At 43.0% G+C, this 23612-nt stretch overlaps 2 protein-coding genes across 5 annotated transcripts in view; one reads left to right on the top strand and one right to left on the bottom strand.

Moving 5' to 3' along the window:
• LOC142501122 (uncharacterized) overlaps positions 1–23612 on the bottom strand; it is a 75108-nt gene that overhangs the window by 26140 nt on the left and 25356 nt on the right. The gene's annotated exons all lie outside the window — the stretch shown is intronic.
• LOC142500871 (shieldin complex subunit 2-like) lies at positions 2138–14304 on the top strand. The gene is made up of 4 exons (XM_075610160.1): positions 2138–2351; positions 3155–3389; positions 12469–12584; positions 13341–14304. Exons 1-4 carry the CDS (start codon positions 2315–2317, stop codon positions 13511–13513), a joined length of 561 nt encoding a protein of 186 aa, XP_075466275.1. The 5' UTR covers positions 2138–2314; the 3' UTR covers positions 13514–14304.

Here is a 23612-nt window from a genome sequence, read left to right as displayed (position 1 = left end):
TGCTAAAGATGGTGTCTGCCGGATGCATTAACTACAGAGAGATCTAGAGCAGGGGGGCTCAACTCCAGTCCTCAAGCCCCCCCCCAACAGGTCAGGTTTTCAGGATATCCCAGCTTCAGCACAGGTGGCTCAATCAGAGGCTCGGTCAAAGACTGAGCCTCTGATTAAGCCAACTGTTCTGAAGCAGAGACTGATTGAGCCATCTGTGCTGAGGCAGGGATATCCTGAAAACCTGACCTGTTGGGAAGGCTGGAGAACTGAGGCTGTTCCCCTGATCTAAATGGCTCTAAGTGTATCAGCTATTTCACACTATTACATGTCCCCTTGGTCTGAATTGTAATTGGAATAATGATTTACTTGGGCTTGTGTAGTATATCCTTTTTTTTATTTGTTGCATAAACCCTATAAAATGTAGGACGAAGTGCAATAATATATTCTTCCCTTAATAGGAACGTGCAGGCAATAAAGTATTTGATAAGTTCATTAAGCCTATGTGGTTCTTGTATGTTTGTGCGATTAACAACCCCCCCCCCTCGTGCCCCCCGCCCCGATGTGATGTAGCACCGAGCATTCGAGAAATCACTCATTCAGAGTCCATAAACAGGGACTCATCTCAAAACTGTCCAAACATCAGCTCGCTAGTGTTTGAGAACAAGAAATCATCAGCGTCCATAGCTAAAGTCCCACCCGAAGACTGAGAGGGTTTATTCTTACAGGTTATCCTTGAGGTGATGATTAGCTACTGTAACAAAGCCATTTACCAAGTTGAACACAGCTCAACCTGTGCTCCAAAAGCATTAAGGCAGGGGTTTTCAACTCCAGTCCTCAAGGGCCACCAACAGGTCAGGTTTTTTCAGGATATCCCTGCTTCAGCACAGGTGGCTCAGTCTGAGCCACTGATTGAGCCACCTGTGCTGAAGCAGGTATATCCTGAAAAACCTGACCTGTTGGTGGCCCTAGAGGACTGGAGTTGCTCCCCCCCCCCCCCCCCCCGTTCTAAATAGAATGTTATGAAAATAGCACAGAAGTACTTTCATTGCATCTCCAGTAGGGGGCAAGTGAGACTGCTTCGTTCCCCATGAGCCCTGTTCTGAGTGTCTGGGTGGTCACTGGCTTTTTTATGTCATTTAACAACACAGGAGAAAAACAGCTTTCCCAGGGCACTAATTCTTTGTGTCACAAACAAACTCAATGCCCCTGTTGGGTTAGAGCTAATCATTACTGCAGCCATTTCCTGTCTAATTGAATACTTTGAGTTGCTGTATCTTTATTTCGTGTCTTCGCTGCACAATGCCTGCGGACCCCAGAACATTGCACACAACATGAATGTTAAACATAAGATGGCGTCAAGTGATCGCAGCACGTGCTAAACAGAACACCCCCCAATCCTGACAACCTGAATCTTAACATTTGTATGGCCTGAGTGACCTGAAACACATTGCAGGCACCTCAGCCTGCAGAACAGGCCACGTCCACAGCTTCAAAGCACGCAGAACAGGCCACGTCCACAGCTTGAAAACACGCAGAACAGGTCACGTCCACAGCTTGAAAACAAGCAGAACAGGCCACGTCCACAGCTTCAAAACACGCAGAACAGGCCACGTCCACAGCTTCAAAACACCAGTCACTAAACGGTGTACTAACAACCAGAGCTGCCAAAGAGACACCTTTAGGGGGTGATTCAATCCTTATCCATGAGTGAAATGTAAAACAAATTTACTTCATACAGCACTCCTGTGTAATGGCTAAATCTCTCACTTTTAAAGTATCAAGCTTCCCCTCCCCCCCCAACTGTTTGTTTACATTGTGTTGATTTTACCATCTATTTTCTGTAAAAATGTGGGGTTTTGCCGAGTTATTACCTACTTATTATTTCACCGCTATCACCTGTTACTGTAGCAAACTGTTGTTTTAATGTGGATGGCAGAGGTGAATTTAGTGTCCCGGTAAAGGTAATTTTTCAGCAAAGAATATCTCCCAGGATGTAACTACCGAGTATAAAAAAAGGGTGACACTACTAAATAAAGCCACAAAAATATGTGACAAAGGTAGAAAGAGGGGAAACACTTTTATTTTTAGGCAAAAGTCTGTGTAGAAACATGCTGAGCATTGCTAGAAATGCTGTTTTGCTGTTCTGTTGTCAGACCACGTGTGGGATTTTCGGAACCTGTTTGCCCGAAGGAATTCCATCTCTGGAGACATTGAGCTGCACACGACCCCATGGTCATCCTGTGAATGCTTGTTCGATGATGACAGAAGGGCTGTGGACTTCAAAGAGAGGTATCACCGAAATGATGGACCCCCCACCAAGGAAATGGACATTCAGACTCTTCTAGAGGAGAAATGTTCAGGTGAATAAATCATGCATGACAAACACATTATACAGTTAATGTCATTCAATTCAATTGTCAGTTCTCAAAGCCACAGATAAACTGTCATTTTAGTTTGCAGACTAATTAAGATACCATCATTAGGCAAACAGATAAATATAGGTAGTTGATCGACTTGAAATCTCATTTTTCACAAGATACAGTTAGGTAAAACAGTTGCTTAAAGGGTGATTTCATTATCTAAGGAAGCCAACTACACCAGTAAAGAAATATTTTGATCCACTGTGTGGGATTGTCCCTAAACCCCGGGTTTATCACAAAGTTGTGTAACTTGTGACCCTAGTTGTGTGGTAGGAGAGTGTGACCCTAAATGTAAATCAGTCTCTGTGTTGCCGTATTTCATTTGTCACAACAAACCGCATTGCTGCTACTTTAGAAAGCATGTATGTGTGGTCATATGGGCTAGGAGCGGGACTATTAAAATGCTTCTTATGTAAAGAACTCAAGGCATAAAAAAAAAAAAAAATGTAATCTGCATTCAATTTAAAATCACACAGGGAAACTACCGAGCGAGCGTTAGTCCTGTGTGTAAATAAAGTAAACACAACGTGTATAATGACATAGAAACAACTTTAAGGTGCAGAGGTATATATAGCATGATGCTCTCTGGACGGTCCTTTTGTGCCTGACCATTGTTATTTACTAAACTCTCCTGTTTAGAATTATTGTGTGATTTATACCAGCCTGAATTAGCATGGTGCTATTCACGCTGTGTGGTTCCCATAGGGGAATGGGTTGAAATACTTTCTTTTCCATTCCTTAAGGTCAGATCCAGGTGAAGGCCCACATTACAGAGTTGGATTTTCCCAATGCTGGCTGCCAGAACCAGAGGATTCTACTGGACCAGGGAACCACCCTTTCAGATATTCTGGCATCTCTGCCGGCAATCGTATACTCCGGCTGTGGGAAGTGCCGGCGAGAGCTGAAGACGGATGGAAACCAGGTCTATGATCAGTGCTTACCTTGTCTACCCTTCAACCAAGTGAAAATGTTCTACAGGTTAGTATGATGCAGGGGGGGGCAAAGATATGAAAGGAATACATTAAAAGGTACATGCGGATCCATGACCGTATAGATCCAGTAAGACGGACTGTAGGCAGGAGATCACAGACACGGGGTCACTCCGAGCGGCGGAGACAAAGTTCATTATCATCAGAGGTAAAATCAAGCAGATGCCGGAAAAGCGGGTAGATGGAGCAGAGGCTCCCATCAATAAGGTCGCCCCCTCCACATCCCTCCTCCCCTCCCCAGCTTCCCTGAGGTCCTGTCTCCCTGTCTGTCTTGTGAGTCCTGTCGGTCAGTTTCTTGTTTTTGTAGGCGGGTGAAGTAGAAAACGCGGTGGTCCTTTGTAAACCAATGGGTTGTGTTACCATATATGTAATGTAGCACCCAATAAAATCAAAGTTATAAAAAAAAAAAAGGTACATGTGCCTACTTTGAATACACTATGTAAGTGAAAACTAATACACCCGGAGTGGTAATATGAAAGAGAAAAGGAACCCAACATATAGAACTCGAGCTCCCAAACTGAATGATTAATGTTAATTTAAAAAAAATATTCTTTAATAATCATAAATAATAAAACAAAGATGGTATAAAATTGACAGACATTAGACACACGCTGCTATCCAACACTAGGAGTGACCAATTCCAGTCCTCAAGTGCCACCAACAGGTCACGTTTTAAGGATATCGTTCTTTCAGCACAGGTGGCACAATCAGTGGCTCAGTCGTTGACTGAGCCACCGGTGCTAAAACGGGAATATCCTTTAATTTAGAACTAGTTACTGTCTTGCTCTCTAGTTGTATGCTCATACACAATGTAGTGTTAGTAAATCTTGCTATCTGTCGTCTAGATGGAGAGAGAAGGGGGAGAAAAAAAACAAAGTGCCTCAATTGAATGACCGGGGCTCTGACATATACAGTACTATAATTTCTTACCTCTAGAGCCGGTCTGCCGATCTGGGCAAAAAAGTCGACGGTGTCGGTGCTTCTTTAATCCACGTAGTTATAGGCACGCGACCCTACCCCTGTAGAAACTCCCCAAGCACTCTCTCTCTTGGCGGGCATCCTGGATCAAATGGTTGAGCAGATAGAATGGATGGGAGTATCCGGAGCCACTGCAAGGCGACGACAATCAGCATATATCCCAGGTATATAGAGAAAAGGCTATATTGCTGCACAAACAGACAGGTATAGCCGTGTCTGTCCTCAAAGAGGGAGGGACCTGTCGATGTTTGTGCAGCAATAAAGCCTTTTCTCAATATACCTGGGATCGCCTGTGCTGATTGTCGTCGCCTTGCATTGGCTCTGGATACTTCCATCCATTCTATATCCTTAACCTGACCTGTTGATGGCCCTTGAGGACTGTAGTTGGCCACCCCTGTAATACACTGCCTAAATTGCATTATTTGACCCACAAACAGCAAATGTAAAACCCTCAAATATACCTGCACTGTGCACATAGTTTCAGCCAGTTGAGATGCATGATCTGTAATGGAACGCAAATGCCATACGATTCACATTAACTATCCCTCCTGGCAGCGTACATAAACCTTAAAATGAAATTCCAAACAGCACCTACACGTCTTAGACATGGCACTAATAACACATTTGATGGATGTGACAGTAGGGGGTAACCAGGTTATCTAATAAAGGTTAAGCCCTCTGGTTACCCCTGAAACTGTGGGGTCCCTGGTAGCTACATAAGCCAGGGACCAGGGATAACACATGTTGAAAACACAGTGATCCCTGCTTTTTTCTGTTTTTTTCCTGTTCCCTTGGCCCTAGAACTGTGAAATTTCTTGTGTCAGTTTTAGGGGGAATTTTTGGGTAGAAATACAATTATTTTGTTTGCAGGAGTTTGGGGGGCGAAGTTACCAGTAGTCCTTTAATTGTCCCCGGTGAGCAGGCATGATTGGCCGGTACACGGGGTGAATTACACCGGCGCAACCCAGTGTCCCCCAGACTCCTGGATTTCGAGCCCAAATATCCCATATCCATTTCCCTTATACGTATAAGGTTCCCCAATGTGTATACTTTATTAAAGGGTACTTTATAATGTTTTAGACATTTGCTATAAGCCTCTATTCAGTCAGCCAGGGCATCAGCATAGACGCCGGCATGTCTGTATAGAGTCCGTAGTTCAAAGAGGAGAGGATGTCCAGAGGTGAGAAAACTGTTTGGTGGGCGAGGACGGGCGATTTGCCAAGTCCGGAGAACAAAGGGCACCCTGTGGGGACATCTTTTGTATCTGCCAGACTCAGTGGAGCCTGCCCAGGGGGTGGCAATGAGTTAGTTGGGGGAGATACAGCTTGTAGGCGCTTCTCCCATTGGCTAAATCATATTTGCCGCTCACCCGGCTTGGCACGCCTTGTTCTCTGACGGTTGCCAAAGGATGAGACCCTATTCCTATTGGCTAGCGGGGAGGAATTCCCACGCTGTGATTGGTCGCTCCTCCTACCTCCATGCTAAGGATAGCTTAGAGGAGTGTATGTACGGAGACGGCCGAGTCAGAGAACCAGGCCATCCTGTGACTTGCCAACGAAGCATGGGCGGGCTTGTCAAAGTTGCTCTGTTCGAAATAGCAGAGCAACCGGCTTGGTTTTGAAGCTAGAACAGCCTGCCCCGCAGAGACTAAGACCGTCTTTTGCGGCCAAGTTCTACAAATCGAAGTAGTGGCTGCATTCAAGATTTCTTGCCAAAAATAGTTCCACAACTATCTGGACTAGGTCCTGGTCAGGATTTTCTGCTGAATCTCGGTCCGGAACAAGGTCCCGATCAGGGTGAGCCCTTGCAAGCGGGTGCTCTCCTTGCATGCGGGTACTCTCCTTGCAAGCGGGTGCTCTCCTTGCATGCGGGTGTTCTCAAACCCCAGACCCCATTAAGTGTGTATATTTCTGTATTTTGTGTTTTGTTGTATTTCCGAGGTTTTATCCAAATAAACCCCATTTTATGTCACTGCCTTGTTTTGCCCATTTTGTGATCCCAAAAATATAAATGTGCTAAAAGTCCTGGTCTACCGTGACAATGGAAATACGTTGCTGTATTGTAGAGCAATAATATGAATTAAAAATGAAAGTATAGTTTCCCTGAAATGTTCTCAGCATGTACACTTTTTAAAACTATGATTTGAAGATACTACTAGGAATCTGTGAAAGTTGCCAGTGAAGAATAACAGACATTAATGTTATCTGCCAGCAGAGGGCGCCAGTCCTCCAGTGACTGCATATCACGGGACTGTGGCTGTCGGTATTAGAAAGGCGATTTGATTGGTGGTAACCAATAAAAATGAATTTTTAAGTAGCACAAAGAAAAGAGTAACATAGTATCTCGGAAAGAAGAAGCTTACTGTATAACAAGTTGAAACTGTACATCAAAATTGTGGCTACATATTTAAACTAAATAGTACGTTTTGGGGAGAATTTCTCCACGAATAAATAACGTTCCACACTATCTAAATTAAATATGCCAAAGAGAAGTGATTAACTATTTAGCGATTGCATGTTATATATTTTTGACATTTATTTTTACTCAGACAGCTATTACAGGGTTTATAAGAAGAAGAAAAAAATAGTTTTTAAACAAAACTTATGACTTTTAAAGCTGCAGTTCAAGCTGTCGTTTAAAAAAAAAATTTCATTCAATGTGTGCATCAATACAATCTACACACTGGCAAGTGATGAGCTAAGTTACTGATCGATCCGTTCTCCTGTAATCGATCGCTGAAATTCGGCTGGGGGTTCACTGAATGCATCTTTGGTAATTTTCTGCTGCACTGACAGCCAAAGTTCTGTGAGGAAGATCATGTGCTAGATTCAATTGGTTCGCTGCTAGAGAGGGCAGGGCTCAAAAATGTGATTCTGTTTCAGAAGGGGAAGGGGACGTGACTTTGTAAATGGTTGCTATAGGAACACATTTTTACATTAGAATACATGTCTTTATAAAATTGTTTTTTTTTTTAATGCTACAACTATTTTCTCATAGTACAGAACTGATTTTTTTTTTTTTTTAAAACACGTCGGATATTGGTTAGATTGCAGCTTTAAGAGGAAATGCATCCACGTGTGCTTTTTAGTTTATATTGGTGCCAGAAAGTGTTTGCTTTTAAATCGTTATTTTGTTACATTTGGACTATATTTAGGTTGAAAGATGTGGTGATCCCGGAACATTTAATAAAGACTTCATTATACATTTTATAAAGCAAAGTGCAGATTTGGCTCCACATAAAAGGTCTCTAATCTCCGGCTCATTTCACAAGTGGCTGTTTCTCAACAATGATAAGGAACTGAAAAACTGTTCCATTAACCCATGATCAGCCAAGAAGTTCTGAAAACATTTACCTAACCCTTTCAGTGCCAGACTGCCTTGAAAAGTATTGCCCAATGACAGGAGCGGCCAACTCCAGTCCTCAGGGGCCACCAACAGGCACGATATTGGGGATATCCCTGCTTCACCACAGGTGGCACAGTCGTTGATTGAGCCACCTGTACTGAGGAAGGATATGCTTAAAACCTGACCTGTTGGTGTCCCTTGAGGGCCAGAGCTGGCCACCCATGCCCTAAATCGTGCATTTTACCTATCCCGATTTCAAATCATGTTACCTATTGAGCACTAACAGGGCAATAATCACTTCACTTTCCTAAAAAGCTTTTAGTAGTTAATTGTATTGTATTGTATGTCTTTATTTATATAGCGCCATAAATGTACATAGCCCTTCACAGTAGTAATACATATCATATAAATAACAAATAATATAAATAACAGATCATGGGAATAAGTGCTTCAGACATACTGTAAAAGTAACATTAAGGAAGGAGTCCCTGCTCCTAGGAGCTTACAATCTAATTGGTAGGTAGGGAGAACGTACAGAGACAGTAGGAGGGAATATTAGTAAGTGCGTCTGCAGGGGGGCCAAGCTTTGTGTCATGTGTCCATGATTATCCAGTGCTATTCGTATGCTTCTTTAAGCAGATGTGTCTTAAGGTGAGCCTTAAAGGTGGATAGCGAGGGGGCTAGTCGGGTATTGAGGGGAAGGGCATTCCAGAGGTGTGGGGCAGAAAGTGAGAAAGGTTTAAGGCGGGAGAGAGCTTTAGATACAAAGGGGGTAGAAAGAAGACATCCTTGAGAAGAACGCAAGAGTCGGGATGGTGCATAGCGAGAAATTAGGGCTGAGATGTAAGGAGGGGCAGAAGAATGTAAAGCTTTAAAAGTGAGCAGGAGAATTGAGTGTGAGATACGGATTTAATCGGAAGCCAGGAGAGGGATTTCAGGAGGGGAGATGCGGAGACAGATTTAGGAAAGAGTAGAGTGATTCTGGCAGCAGCGTTTAGGATAGATTGTAGGGAAGACATGTGAGAGGTAGGAAGGCCGGACAGCAGGAGGTTGCCGTAATCGAGACGTGAGAGAATGAGGGCCTGAGTCAGAGTTTTAGCAGTTGAGTAACAGAGGAAAGGGCGTATCTTTGTGATATTGCAGAGGAAAAAGCGACAAGTTTTAGAAACGTTTTGAATATGAGAGGAGAATGAGAGAGAGGAATCAAGTGTAACCCCTAGGCAGCGTACGTGGGCCACTGGGTGAATGATCGTATTTCCAATAGCAATGTGGAAGGAGGTAGTAGGGCCAGGTTTGGGAGGAAGTATAAGGAGCTCTGTTTTTGCCATGTTAAGTTTCAGTCGGCGGATGGCCATCCAGGATGATATTCCAGAGAGGCATTCAGAAACTTTGGTCTGTATAGCAGGTGTAAGGTCAGGGGTTGAAAGGTAAATTTGTGTGTCGTCAGCATAGAGGTGATATTTAAACCCAAAAGATGTGATTAGGTCACCTAGAGAGAGTGTGTAAAGAGAAAAGAGAAGGGGTCCCAGGACAGAACCCTGGGGTACCCCCACAGAGAGATCAATAGAGGAGGAGGTGTTAGCAAAAGAGATGTAAAATAACTGGTAGTACACCGCTCACCAAATAGCAAATAATGTAACCGGTGCAAAGGGATAGTACTGACATCGCAAGTAAGCAGGAAGACAATAGGTAAATCTTCCACAGATCCCAGATAGCTGCACACAGGCTAATAGAATATATTGTACAGATAGAGTAGCTTGTATTGCTACAGGGGGTGGATTGAGGGGAGGGGGATCCTGGTAATTGTACCCAAAATTGGGATAGAACAATCACCTAAAATGCCCTATGGGCAAAACAATAAACTTTTATTAAACATCTATGTAGACGCACATTGTCACGACGCAAAAAGTGTAGTGAGTAATAAAAACAACTAAAACACAGGCACGGATGTATAAGGAGGTGGTGGTAGGATTAATATGAGGTATACCACTGCTTAAATAGATACCTCCATAGGTGGCTCCGATAGGGGTAGTGGGCGGTGAGGTAAATATGCCTAATTGAGAACTAGCAATATATGCTGATGAATCACCTAAAGCCCTGGGAGGGTGTAATGGGTATCTATTATACAACTAGTGTAATAGTACCGGAGGAATGAGCCTCAGTTAAGGTGGATCAGAAGTGCTGCAGTAAGATACGGGTGCATTACCCACTGCTCTGGTGATTGCAGTGTCACCTCGTGCAGTCTGTACAGCACCTGCTCTCCTGTTACATAGAGTGGCAAGTGCCAGTATGGTGCTCAATTTCAGGCAAAGTAACTGTAGTTAGGAGTAGCCAGTACAGCACCAAACACCCTCCCTTCCCTGTCAAGGAGCGATCTCTCCCGTGACCTCCGACGTCAGCGTGATGACGTCATCCCGACGTACGTTTCGCGCTCGGGGGCGGCGCTTTCTCAAGGTATTGTCTTCCTGTTAGCAAAAGAGACACTGAAAGTACGATGGGAGAGGTAAGAGGAGATCCAGGATAAAGCTTTGATCCGAATACCAAGAGTATGGAGAATGTGAAGGAGAAGAGGGTGGACCACGGTGTCTAATGCTGCAGAGAGGTCGAGTAATATGAGCAGAGTGTAATGACCTCTGTCTTTGGCAGCGTGGAGGTCGTCAGTTATTTTAGTGAGGGCTGTTTCAGTAGAGTGAGCAGTGCGGAAGCCAGATTGTAGATGGTCTAGGACAGAATAGGTGTTGAGAAAGTGTAGCAATCGAGAGAATACAAGACATTCAAGGAGTTTGGAGGCAAAAGGCAGGAGGGAGACAGGTCGATAGTTAGAAGGACAGGTAGGGTCAAACTTGCTGTTTTTGAGTAATGGTATAACGGCTGCATGCTTGAAGGATGATGGAAAGGTACCAGAGTAGAGGGAAGATTTAAAGATCTGTGTGAGCATAGGGATTATAGAAGGAGCAAGAGGTTTTAGGAGATGGGAGGGAATGGGATCAAGAGGGCAAGTGGTAGAGGGAGAAGAGGAGATCAGCAGTGACACATCCTAATCCGAGATAGCAGAAAAAGAGTCAAGAAAGGCAGGAGGAGAGTTGGGAAGCATTGTGGGATGGGAGGAGGCAACAGATGGGATGTTCTGCCATATGGACTCCACCTTTTCCTTAAAGTCAGCAAAGTCCTGAGGTGAGATGGAGGGAGAAGAGGAGGCAGCTGAGGGTGGTCTGAGTAGAGAGTCAAAGACAGAAAAGAGACGGCGTGGGTTAGACTTGTGTGTGTTGATTAGTGATGAAAAGTAGGTTTGTTTAGCCTGAGAGAGGGCAGAGTTGAAACAGGATAGCATAAATTTGTAGTGAAGGAAGTCTGCGAGCGTATGAGATTTCCTCCAGAGGCGTTCAGAGGAACGAGTGGAGGAACACAGCATGCGTGTGTGGGAGTTTAGCCAGGGTCTGGGGTTAGAAGGGTGGAGAAAGCGGGGCATGAAGATCAAGAGAGGAAGATAAGGCAGAGTTGTAGTTCCTGACCAGGTTGTCAGGGTCTGAAGCAGAACTGAGAGAGGAGAAGGAGGAGCGTAAAGTGGAATCAAGAGCTGGTAGGTTAATAGAGCGCAGGTTTCTGCAAAAACGAGGGCGAGATGGAGATGGAGAGAAGCGAGAGAGAGAAAATGAGATGAGGTGATGGTCAGAGAGAGGAAAGGGGGAAATGGAGAAATCGGAGAGAGAGAAGTTTTTAGTGAAAACCAGGTCTAAGTAGTGGCCATCCTTCTGGGTGCTGGCTTCAGTCCACTGTTGAAGGCCAAAAGAAGAGGTTAGAGAAAGAAAGCGGGAAGCCCAAGGGAGAGAGGGGTCATCAATGTGGCAAATGAAGTCCCCAAGGAGAAGAACAGGGGAGTCTGAGGAGAGAAAGAAAGAGAGCCAGGATTCAAAGTGAGAGAGAAAGGCAGAAGGGGATGAGAAGAGGAAGGTGGGCGATAGATGACCGCCACATGGACCGGGAGAGGAGAGAAGATCTGGACTGTGTGAACCTCAAAGGAGGGAAAAGCAAGAGAGGGAGGAATAGGAACTGTTCGGTAGCGGCAGAGAGAGGAGAGCAGGAGCCCCACGCCTCCACTCCTGCCACCAGGGCGCGGAGTGTGGGAGAAGGAAAGGCCACCATAGGAGAGGGCAGCTTCCAGAGCAGAGTCAGACTGAGTGAGCCAGGTCTCAGTTATAGCAAATAGGAGCAGGGAGTGAGAGAGAAAGAAGTCATGCACAGAGAGGAACTTGTTAGAGAGGGAGCGAGCATTCCAAAGGGCACAGGAGAAAGGGAGAGAGGAGGGAGGGTGGCAGGGGATGGGTATGAGGTTGGAGGGGTTGACACCAGAAGGAGTAGAAGTTGCACGTGGAAGGCGAGGACGAGAGCAAGTAGAAATAAGGCAGGGACCAGGATTGGGAGAGATATATCCCCAGAAGCAAGGAGGAGAAGCATGGACAGAAAGAGAATGTGTGAGGATGATTTGTAGGGGTGTGTTTTAGTGCAGGAGGTATAGCTGTATGGTGACAGAGGGCGCAGGTTCACAGTTCTATCACCAGTATGATTGTATTGTGCTGACCTTTCTCCCGGCTCATGGAGGGAAAGAGGTACAGTCTATGATAATATCTCGTGTTGGACTTTAGGGACATGACAAAAAAAAGTGATGCTGTACCTTAAATTTGATGTGCATTAATTACATAAATCACTAAAATAATCTGTCCTTTTTTTTCTCTCTTTAATTTCAGAGCAGGGCTCATGACTGCAACGAGGGGGGAGTGGGGGATCTGTGTGTATGTGCCATCAGACATCCTGGAGAAAATCTTTATAAATATCTCCCCTCAGTCACTGGGGAAAGTTGTAGGTAAGGAGAGTTATTCAAAATATCACAAAACACTTAGCACCATCACCTGCTGTGTTAGAGCAGGGAAATTAAAGTGTGTGTGTGTGTGTGTGTGTGTTTATTTTTTGGAAACAATTCATATAGCTGGTATATCACATTCAAAGTAACATCCTCATGGGTTAGTGTGGATCTCTAACGGGCTGATAATAACTAAAGCTTGGCAATATGCTGCAGACCCGCGTGTCACTAAATGTTCGCAACCTGGCCACTTTCAAAAGGTGATACTGTATCAACCCAAAGATAGTGTGACCTCATCATACCGAACTATCGTCTTCTGCAGGGAACGTCTCCATTTTCATTTTCCCGTAGGATTTTACTTTCTTTAAAACAACAAGAACGTCGGACAATAAAATATATTTTATTGTAACTGAATCATAGGCCGTGTGGTCATTTTCTTGATTATTTTGCTTCCAGACAAAATATTGGTTTCAATTCAAGACTTTTCTTTTTTTTTTTTTTACAGTTACTCAAACATTATTTCTTGTAGTTCTGCCATGAGTAGGTAACTGTAGGACAGTAGTGTGTGTGCTTTGTAAAATCTGTCTGTTTGTGAGGATGCTTGTGCGTGACTTTGGACAGTCTCGCGGTCTCTTCCACTTGTTCTGGAACAGTCATTAACATTATGAATACGTAGATTACTTGTTCCCATGTACAAGAGCGTTGGGGATCAATGTTGTATTGGCCGTACAACACTGATGGACTTCTTTGTCTTTACAGCCTTTTCCAAGGATGTGACCTATGGGATGGTTGTAGCAGATCTGTGCCACTCACTTTTGGCAGACACCGGAGAGTCCTACCTGCTGAAAATAAGAAGCCACTTTGTGCTTGACGAGAATAGCATCCCACTGGAGCAAGAGTTTCATCTCTTGGATTTTCATCTTGATCTCTGAATCTCGCTGTAAGCCACATCCAGCAGTAACGAGGATAGTGACCCTGAGGAAGAATTGGTGGAACTCACCAAGACAAAAACTAGCAGGAGTAAAAAATGCCACTCCTCGAGTCGTATGTTCTTCCTTGGAGACTTCGTAGTAAAAGTGTAAAATAACAAAGAAGGTAGAAGGAGTAGGTAGTATGCTACCTTTTATTGGACCAACAGATCCTTAATATGTTACAAGATTTTCAACCTCTCGAGGTTCTTTGTCAGGTTTCATGTTATTTTAACAAGTGCAAGAAAGGACTGACACAGCTTGCTGGCCTTGGCTGTAATAAAAGTGTAAACCATTGTAGGTATGGTCTCAAAGCTGGTAGTATGTGTGCCGACATATAAACTTTTACATGAAATTGCTTATGGTTGAATGGGTGTGCTACTCTGATTTATCTAATACCACAAGGAGATTTTAATGCATGTATAATATAGTATGAATTACATGGTGGGGGAAGCATAGCATACGTCACAAGGGCCTTCATTATGTGGGGTGTCATGGTACAGTATATGTTGTAGATCATTAGGGCACTCGAGGGGTTAAGGTAAAATTGAATTAATGAATATCCAGTTACCTTTTGATTACTTCTCAGATATGTTACATGATGTGCTCCTTGATCATTATCCCACCTTCCTGTCTGTGCCTTTCTCCCCTGCAATGTTTGCATATCAGCTCCTGTCACAAAGTTGTATTAAATTATATTGTTTAATTTAAAATAAAATCTCTCTGCCTTTCCACTATACAGACATAGTAAGACTGACTGTTTTCGCTGCCTTATTAAACCATGTGTAACTCCTTGGCATTTAATTGCATGTTGCGGCACCCCGCTGGCAAAACTGGAGTATTGCGGCTGCCGTAGTACCCTGCAGTAACCATAGGTGGTGCTAGTGTGTCTTTAATCTAAATACAATGTAACCTGCAATGTAACTCACCCCTTATTCCCAAACACGGTTTCAATGCGAACAAAAACTTAAGATGGCTAAAAAATATTTTGAAAGCATGACATTTTTATTAGAGTAAATTAGATTTTAGAGCTAAATTCGAATTGTGTATTGTAGAAACATGTGTTAAGTTCTTGTGCTGTTCAACGCGGGTTTACTTTAATCTACAGATCATTTAGTGTACAGCAGTGGCGGCCAACCCCAGTCCTACGGGGCCCCCAACGGGTCAGGCTTTCTGCATATCCCTGCTTCAGCACAGGTGGCTAAGTCTTCGACAGCAGGGATATGCAGAGAAGCTGACCTGTTGGTGGCTCCTGAGGACTGGAGTTGGCCACCCCTGGTGTACGCAGCAGAGATAATTGTGGTGTGCCAGGCCCAGATTTACTTAGCAGCGCCAAGCCTCAACACAGCTTCAGAGCCATTCACTTGCATAGAACCTAAAAGGTATGCAACGCTTAGCACATAGATTTGGGCCTTAACAAATCTACGTAAGTACCAGCACTCACTGTCTAATAGCCTGTGGCTCTGCTCCTTGTGCTCGTGTGGAGTGCCTCGGCACTCCACACGAGCACAAGGAGCAGAGCCACAGGCTATTAGACAGTGAGTGCTGGTACTTACGTAGATTTGTTAGTACTATACAGGGGAATAAGGGTCCCCTTTGGTTCCGTGCACCCTGCAATTGCATTAATTTAACACTATCAGAGTGCTGTCTATCGTCCCCTTTTACCCATAGATTTGGGCCTTAATCCGCATGACATCACAGGACATACTTTGCCGATTATTATTACACATCAGATTTAACATTTTTAGAGTTGATGATTTTTTTTCCCTGTTATTGTGAAGCAAAACACTCCAACTGTAAGAAGGCTAACTTCTGTTTCTGACCAGGGTTGATTATACACCATCTTGAATTGTAGTCTCACTTTTTGTCTGAGAATCGAATGTTTATTTTGTTGGGGCTGCTTATTTATTAGCATGAGAAAAAGCTCAAACCTTCTCCAGCCGCTTCTGAATGGGAAAAAGCAAGTGGCTTACACAGCACAATTATTTATTAACCACTTCAGTGCTCAATACAACATGATGTACGCTTTACAGCAGTCATACACGTGACAATCATATAAATAACAAATAATACATAAAAGGGAAGAAGTGCTTCAGACATAAAAGTAACATTTAGGAAAAGGCGTCCCTGCTCCGAAGAGCTTACAATCTAATTGATGCAAGCCCTCCAGCACCGTTGGAGTTCAAATGTTCGTTGAAAACTTGTGAGTAGGCGTTAGAGATATGAAACACAGTTTGTCACATCACCTTTCAGTCTGGTCTTCAGCTGCCTCCAATTAAGAAATCAATTTCCTCCAAAGGAAACCAGTTTGGCGTGAGATGCCAAGTGGTTTGTCCGTTTCCATGGTGCTCCCAGAACCTCTCTCTTCTGTTGGCGTTAGTCTGCCTTGCGTGCCCTGGAAACATGAGTCATACAAGACACAGGGGCTAGTGACCCATTGATGAAATGAAAATGGCACAGGAGCATTTGGCACTGCCACGAGAGAAGGAAAACAATGTGTCCTTTCTGTGCACAGATATAGGAGCTACCGTATGTCTCCCCACTCTGCTTTATTAGACACTGCGTTATACCTTTTAGAAACAAGTCAGCTGCAAGCGCTTTTTTTAGGGAAGCAAAATTAAACTCGTTTCTCAGGGTCCCATTGTTCACATGAATTTTCTTTTTGATCAGAACTTTGCCTATTATACTCAAAAACACAAAGATTACATTTAGATGCATATTCCTTACAATGTTGATCATGAATGGCCATTAATAAAATCGCTGAAATATGGTCTTTTAGGAGCGCGTAGTAGAACTCCACAAAGGAAAAGAGTGACTTAGTACTTCTACTACAGGGGTCTCTCTCTGGCACCCCAGACAGACAGACTCCTGCCTGCACTCTTACAAAGGAGGTCTGTGTCCTGCTCAGGAACACTCAGCTCGCCTGTCACTTAGCACTGACAATTGAATCCAGTAGGCCAAATACCTGGACATCCAAAAGACGGGGGATAGAAAACATGAATCTTTTTATGCCATGAATAAAAAGGAGGCATAAAAGCTCTCCATCTGATGCAGTTACAGGACAGGATAACAGCATTCTGTAACAGACTGGTATAGGCTACAAAGAGGTTGGATATCAATACGGAGGGCTGGTTTAAGATACTAATGTGCCCACCACAAAATAAAAGAGAGCCGATACTGTACCCACATTTTACCAGTTCCCAAGCTTCCAGATAGATTTGGCTGGTCACTGCTGTATGCCGATCAGAGTCATTCCTTTCACCAGGTACACTGTAAACCATTAAAGAAGCGCTCTGCTATGTCTCAGTGACTGACTTTTAATCCTCACAGTATTCATTCAAACCCATTTCTCCAGATTTACTTGAAACACACACATTGCAGAAGTTGTATTTATTTGGGAAACAACTGGATCGTTTAGGCAGTTATGGCAATGACAAACAATTTGCAAAGTAGTCTTGCTACACACATCTTGCAGGAATTACAGTAATACGCTTAACAGATTACCAGCGTTTGTTGTTAACATGAATAGCACACAAGGTTAGCTAATACTGTATGTTTGCAGCATATATTCCATGTGTTGTATCATATACCACTATATATTTTACTGTTCATGTACATACATTCCTTCTACATGTTAAATGACTTTGCATTCACCAGCTGCAATAGAGCAATCAAGACTCTTTTAAACGAGTTTTATACTGTGGGGGCCATGCATCCAGCAGGCTATGTTAACACCATATAGAAGGGGGAAAGATGGAACACTGCAAAATTTGGAAGAGGGCTGGAGGTAGGTATAAAAATAAAACTATTATGCATATTAGCCAACTACATTACAACCCGCCTGATTACTCAAGGTTCCTTGGTTTCTTCATCATTACTGGACTTCGTTACATACATTTGATTGGCTTCACGCATTGACTATGTTCACAAACGTTTTTGTAGCACCGCTGGGGACCAGTGTCCCATTTTTTCTATGTTAACACCATATAAGTAACATTTACGGTTATGCTCTTTGTCTATCAAAAGCCACCTTGCATCAATGAATTAACACTGTGCAGTGGATAAGCCTACCCAACAGCGAAACTATCCATCCATTGTAGTGACTATGCCTCTATGTACACACGCCAGCCAATGCGAACAATAGATAGGGATTATGAAAGACATGAACGTATTCCATTAACAGCAGAAGAGGATTGTATGTTCTGGATCCCCATTCCTCCCTCTCATGGTCGCCACCATCCCTTTGCGTACAAAAGATCATCTGGCTAAGATAAAGCACGACAGCCTTCATGTTGGTGAAATAGTTGTTGCACTTTAGGTGATGATACTCAGGGCATGCCATCGTTTTACCAGCTCTTTTGGCTTGTTGAGCATTTCATTCCAGTGTTCCAGCTCTCGGCCTCTGGTGTACATGAACGGTCCAACCACAACCCGACCCAGCAAACGGCTTTCTGAATGTGGAAAAGATACAAAGTCAACTGGTCTTCCCAACAGAACAGACTGACGTCTCCAAACATTAATATTCTGCATACAATATTTTATAGCATATTTTACTGCAGTCACAAAGGATTTGGGGCTGGGAAATGCAATTACATCCTATATCAGGCCCGGCAAACTCTGAATAGCTTGGGGGCCGATTCTTAAGTCCAACTGTAAGACTTTTTGCTCTTATCCAGAATCCTTTGTGTCTGCTGTGTTCCAAGCAGCTGAAACAGGCACAGGTTGGATTTGGCTGGCATCTAAATGACGGTCTGTAAATAAAATCATACAGAACATAGGAGTAGACTTGGTGCAGGAGTGGACAACCCCAGTCCTCAAGGGCCACCAACAGGTCAGGTTTTCAGGATATCCACGCTTCAGCACCAGTGGCTCATTCATTATGATTGAGCCACCTGTGCTGAAGCAGGAACAACCTTAAAACCCGACTGGTTTGTGGCCCTTGAGGACTGGAGTTGACCACCCCCCGATTTAGGGGGTAATGCAATTAAGTCAGAAGTGGGCGTGCGTGTCATTATCACCCGGACGAAAACTCCAGCTGACGTCAATGGGAGTTTTCAACTGATAACCTGAACTGCAGCTATGTTGAATTATCCCCTTAATTCTGTTCTATATGTTTATTCCTTTTCACAGAACCTTATTAGTATCTAACCTCTTCAATATCACACTGATATTATTATTAAGAAAGCTTTATTTTTGTGATTATCATTTGGAAGTTTGCAGGTATAGCTGCTTGTGTGCTTGGTAAAGAAGTTGTATGATCAAATAATAATGGACTGGTGTGTTCAAGCAATGTTTGCATTACTGCCTTTCTGGAGATACGCTAGAGGTGAAGGCTGGAGAAGCAGCTGGCCGAGCGGTCGGGAATTCGCATGGTCTCGATTTCAATTTATGATAACTGCGAAGCATGTGAATGTTGGATCGAGCTGCCAGTGAACATGAATGTTGTTAATAGTCTATTTCTTATTAACTAACACCACATTATGTGTTCTGGTGTTTATCCATCCAAATTGACGTTGTGTGCTTATGGAGGAAGAGGTTCATTTATAGGATCGAATTTCAGTGAATATATTGTGCCGTAAAACTCTATAACGTTTAGAAAATACCCTTGGATTATTTATTAAATTACTATTAAAATATATGAATACAGGGTCGAGTGTAAAGTGGTTGCTCATTTTGCTACAGCAACGCGGTGCGAGATCGCAGCATTATGGAAACAGAAAGAAATGCCATCCATACCTCAAATTATAAATAGAATTTGGTTTGTCTGCCAGATGGAAAAAATTAACGCGTTTGGTTAAAGACACTGGCACTAAATTCCAAAAAGTTTGGCTGCCTTGGTTGGCCCAAACAGATATCCCGGAGGTGGACAATCCTGCTTTAAAATTTGTTAAGTGTGTTCTCCCTTGACAGACCAGTGGAAGTTTGGTTGAGGAATGGGACATTGTAGGTCTGAGGGTAGACGGGGCGCACTGGGACCGCATGGGAGACATAGCTCAACGATCACATCGGAGGAGGTGGTGACAAGGAAAAACAGAAACGGAAAAAGGATGAAATATTTCCCTCTTCTCCTCCCCAGCTCCTTTTGTAAATGTATATTTTATTTGCTATGTGTTTTTTGTTGTACAAGATTTAAGGGTCTCTCGATGCTGTATTCAAACCCAATTACATTTAAGTTACTAAAAATATATATGCGTGTGTGTGTGTACATATATATATGAGCATACAGCTATATTTGCATATATATATATATATATATATATATATATATATATATACATACACACACACACGTTCATATATTATTATGCTATTTTACAGTATCTTATCCCAAATTCAGCAGACTGTAGGTTTGTTTATTAATAGGGAAAAGGTCTTGAAAATGTCCCAGGATTAGACTGGAACATGGTTTCAGGCTGTGACACCTAATTTTGTATAGACATGTCATAGATGTGGCTATATGTCAGCTTTGTGAGATTACATAGTTTCTTCTTGACTGCATCAAGATAAAACACCTGGTCTTGAAAATGTGTGTACACACACACACACACACACACTTTCAAGAGCAGGTGTTTTGTCTTGATAAGGGGGAAACTGCTGAAGTCACGTTCTTGGTGTGATAACGCATATGCCTACATCCTCACAGCCACTCTAGTGGACCTCCCTGAATTTACTGCTGGGACTGGAGATTTCTACATCTCCCATCTGTTTGCTGAGACTGCGGACTTACGTCCGACATCTCGTGAGTAATTGTCATCCTTATTGTATTACATTTATTGCACTATGGCGTGCACGCTTCTTCCTTTTGAGAAAAAGATATAGATAGATATTTTCTGGTTGTAGACACTTCCAGCTTCACATTGCAAAGTCAGTATAACCTCCCACTGGTGATACCCAAAAGGTTGAAACTGCTGTCTGTGAGCTGCACTTCTTTAACCCTGGCTGTGCTGAAAAAGCTGTGCAATATGGCAGGTGTACACTTATATGGGTTCATGTTAAAATGGACTAGAAGCATAAAGTGACACCCCGAGTGCTCATTTGCATGTCACTACCCAGAATCCCTGGCTGCAGTGGAAGCATTGAATGCTAAGAGATAATGGGGAAAGGCAGGGTTGTGTAACTGTCAGACGTGAATGTGCTCATAAGTGTTATTTTTATTTGATATATATGATATATATGATATAAAATAACTCACCAAGCACCGCCATACACATTAACATACTCCCTGTCCGTTTTCCAAATAAAATGGGGTTACATAGAGATGTAAAAAAAATGACGACAATCATGAAATGCAATTTTCAACTGGTAACTAGCTCCAGATACAAAAATCCATTCAATAACTAAACGTGCCTCTGGATTTATTCCTCTTTTAGTCAATTCATGAAAGTTATGAGATTTGTTGGCTCTTCTCAGTGCATTAAAGGTTTAGAGGGTTGTCCGTTAAGATGTGATCGTGCAGATCGGAGCAGTCACAGGTAAGCTCTCAGTGTGAGTTCATCAGTAGGAGCCCCCACCGGCACTATCCCAGTTTAATTAATTGCCCCATTATTGTCAAATAGTACCAGATGTAATATCAGTTAAATGTTTAATAGTTTTCAATGAACTGAGAGGCTTCACACTAACGGGGTTATTCATTAAACTGATGTGACAATCGGAGCACTCCCATTGACTCCACAGTGCAGACGGGTGCACGGAAACTATTGACTTAATAATAATAGCATGTTCTTGTATAGCGCTGCTAGTTTTACGTAGCGCTTTACAGAGACATTTTGCAGACCCAGGTCCCTGCCCCGTGGAGCTTACAATCTATGACTTCCCTGGGAGTTCCAATGCGATAGTGCCCAATTGGCCCTATCACAGTTTAATGAATAACCCCATAAGTGGGTTTATTGGCTGTTTAGTAAGGATTCTCTTTTCTTTATTCAAATATTTTAAACAGCAGCAGCGCAGTTCTAATGGTCTCCCCCAGTTGAAAATGTAACAGATAACTGGAACAATATGCGGAGACAAATTAGGCATCTTACTGTCTGCTTCGGTGTTCTGCAATACGGACAGGCTCAGGCTCGCTGTGTCCAACTCCGTATGCTCCAACTTGAAGCTGAAGGTTTCATTGTAGACAGGATTCGGGGTCCGAAGAACCACAGCTGTCTTTTTACACTTGATAAATCTATTGTGATTCATAAGTGACACCTTGACAAACGCTGAACCTGCAATCATAACATTTTCAACATAGCGGAGTAATAAACCGAATGCACGATTTTGTCTTTTTAGTGCAAAATAAACAAGTACTTCAGTATTGGGTGATAATCTTTTATCGACCTGAGGAATAGACAGAACGCTGCAAAACGTGTCCTAAAATATCCACTGCTAGTCCAAATAGAAAAAAGGGATCACCCAATACGGACTAACATGGCCACTTCTATTTCATTTATATATAGTGTCGTGTGACCCTCCACGAGCTCATTTTGCAGCTTGCTTAAATCCAGACAGACTCCGTATTGCTTACTTTAAAATTAACTTATAGACCTCTAATGCACGGCTCAGCAGGAGACCTGTTTTATTTCATGCAGAATTGCTGTGTTTGGTAATTAGAGTTCCAAAGAATCATTCTTGCACTCGCCCAGTGTAGCAATTGTACAATGATCCGCATGCGGGAGCAATGAAGCTGTTCTGTAGTACTACTAAAGACAGGAGAGTTGGTTTCTAGGTAGTGTTAATGCTATGATGGTTATCCAAAGTATTTCCTACTATTGACAATTATTTGTTTATAAAATGTTTTACCAGGAAATAATACAATGAGAGTTACCGCTCGTTTTTAAGTATGTCCTGGGCACAGAGTTATGATGACAGATACATGGTTACAAATACATAGCTCCAATGAGTGAAATGGGTTATACATTATATACAAGACATTGCAAGCACAGTTAGAGATAGTATATGTGTTATAGGCGTATGTAACAGTTACTAGCAAGTAGACATCAACATATCATCCTGTGTAAAGTATTTGGGCTCCAAGATAAGTATTGTAGTAACAATACTCTCTCACTATCACAATCCTGTTTTATTCTCAGTTCACTGATACCACAACCTGTTGTACATAGGAGCAATCCAAGCAATATCATACATGTGTTTTTTTAAATAAATCAGTTCTGTAGTATTAGATCAGCGGTGCGCAAACTGGGGGGTGCTAGATTTTTCTGGGGGGCGCGCGGGCAGTTGCAGAGGCCCTGCGCTCTTCCACAAGGCATTTAAATTAAATGCCGGGGGTTCCCGTGAGGCCTCTGTAACCTACTTACCGGGTTTCAGTAGTTTGTTGTGCCGCGTTGCGTCAAATGACGTCTCATGGCAACGCGGTCATGTGACGTCACACCTGGCGTCATTTGACAGCGGTCAAAAAGTAAGGGGGGCGCGAGTAGCTGCGGGAGCAGGCAGGGGGGCGCAGCTCAAAAAGTTTGTGCTCCCCTGTATTAGGTAATACTTACTGCCTTTTTTTATTTTAAAATTCAACTTGTAATGCCATTTTAATGTGTTTTAATACAGAGCAACCTTTGATTTCTATAGCAGGTTTAGCCACCTCCCCAGCTGTGCAAGATCTTTCTATCACTTTCTTTTTTGTGATCATTTGTTGCCAATACTCCCAGCAGTTTGAACTGCAAACTGTAACAATAGATAATGTTACATTAGTAATAATAAGGATACATTGTAGCTGCTGAGTTACACGGACTGAAGGATTGATTTGAAACTGAAAGGCAGCCATTTAGTGAACCCTGGGAAGTAGGCTTTTGCTGATCGATCACGGGAGAACTAATTGATCGTCAGCTAAGGTCATTGGTTTTTAATAAAAAGTAATCAAAGGTGGCATATATTAAATCAAAAAGAGTTTGTTTTAGCTGCTTGGATTGCCTCGTTAAATCCCATGTAACAGACTCATAATTGCCTCTTAGCTTGGAATTGTATCTCTTAGGCACGTTCTATAGCGCCGTGCGCGCACTACGCCTTTCGCGCGTGCGGAATTTCAGTTGGCTGACTGACCTTTCTATAGAAGGGCCGCGCGCGCGCACGGCAG

Source organism: Ascaphus truei, chromosome 8, assembly GCF_040206685.1.
Source record: "Ascaphus truei isolate aAscTru1 chromosome 8, aAscTru1.hap1, whole genome shotgun sequence".
Lineage (NCBI taxonomy): Eukaryota > Metazoa > Chordata > Amphibia > Anura > Ascaphidae > Ascaphus > Ascaphus truei.
The sequence above is the reverse complement of the archived record's forward strand: the minus strand, read 5'-3'. Positions and strand labels throughout refer to the sequence as shown.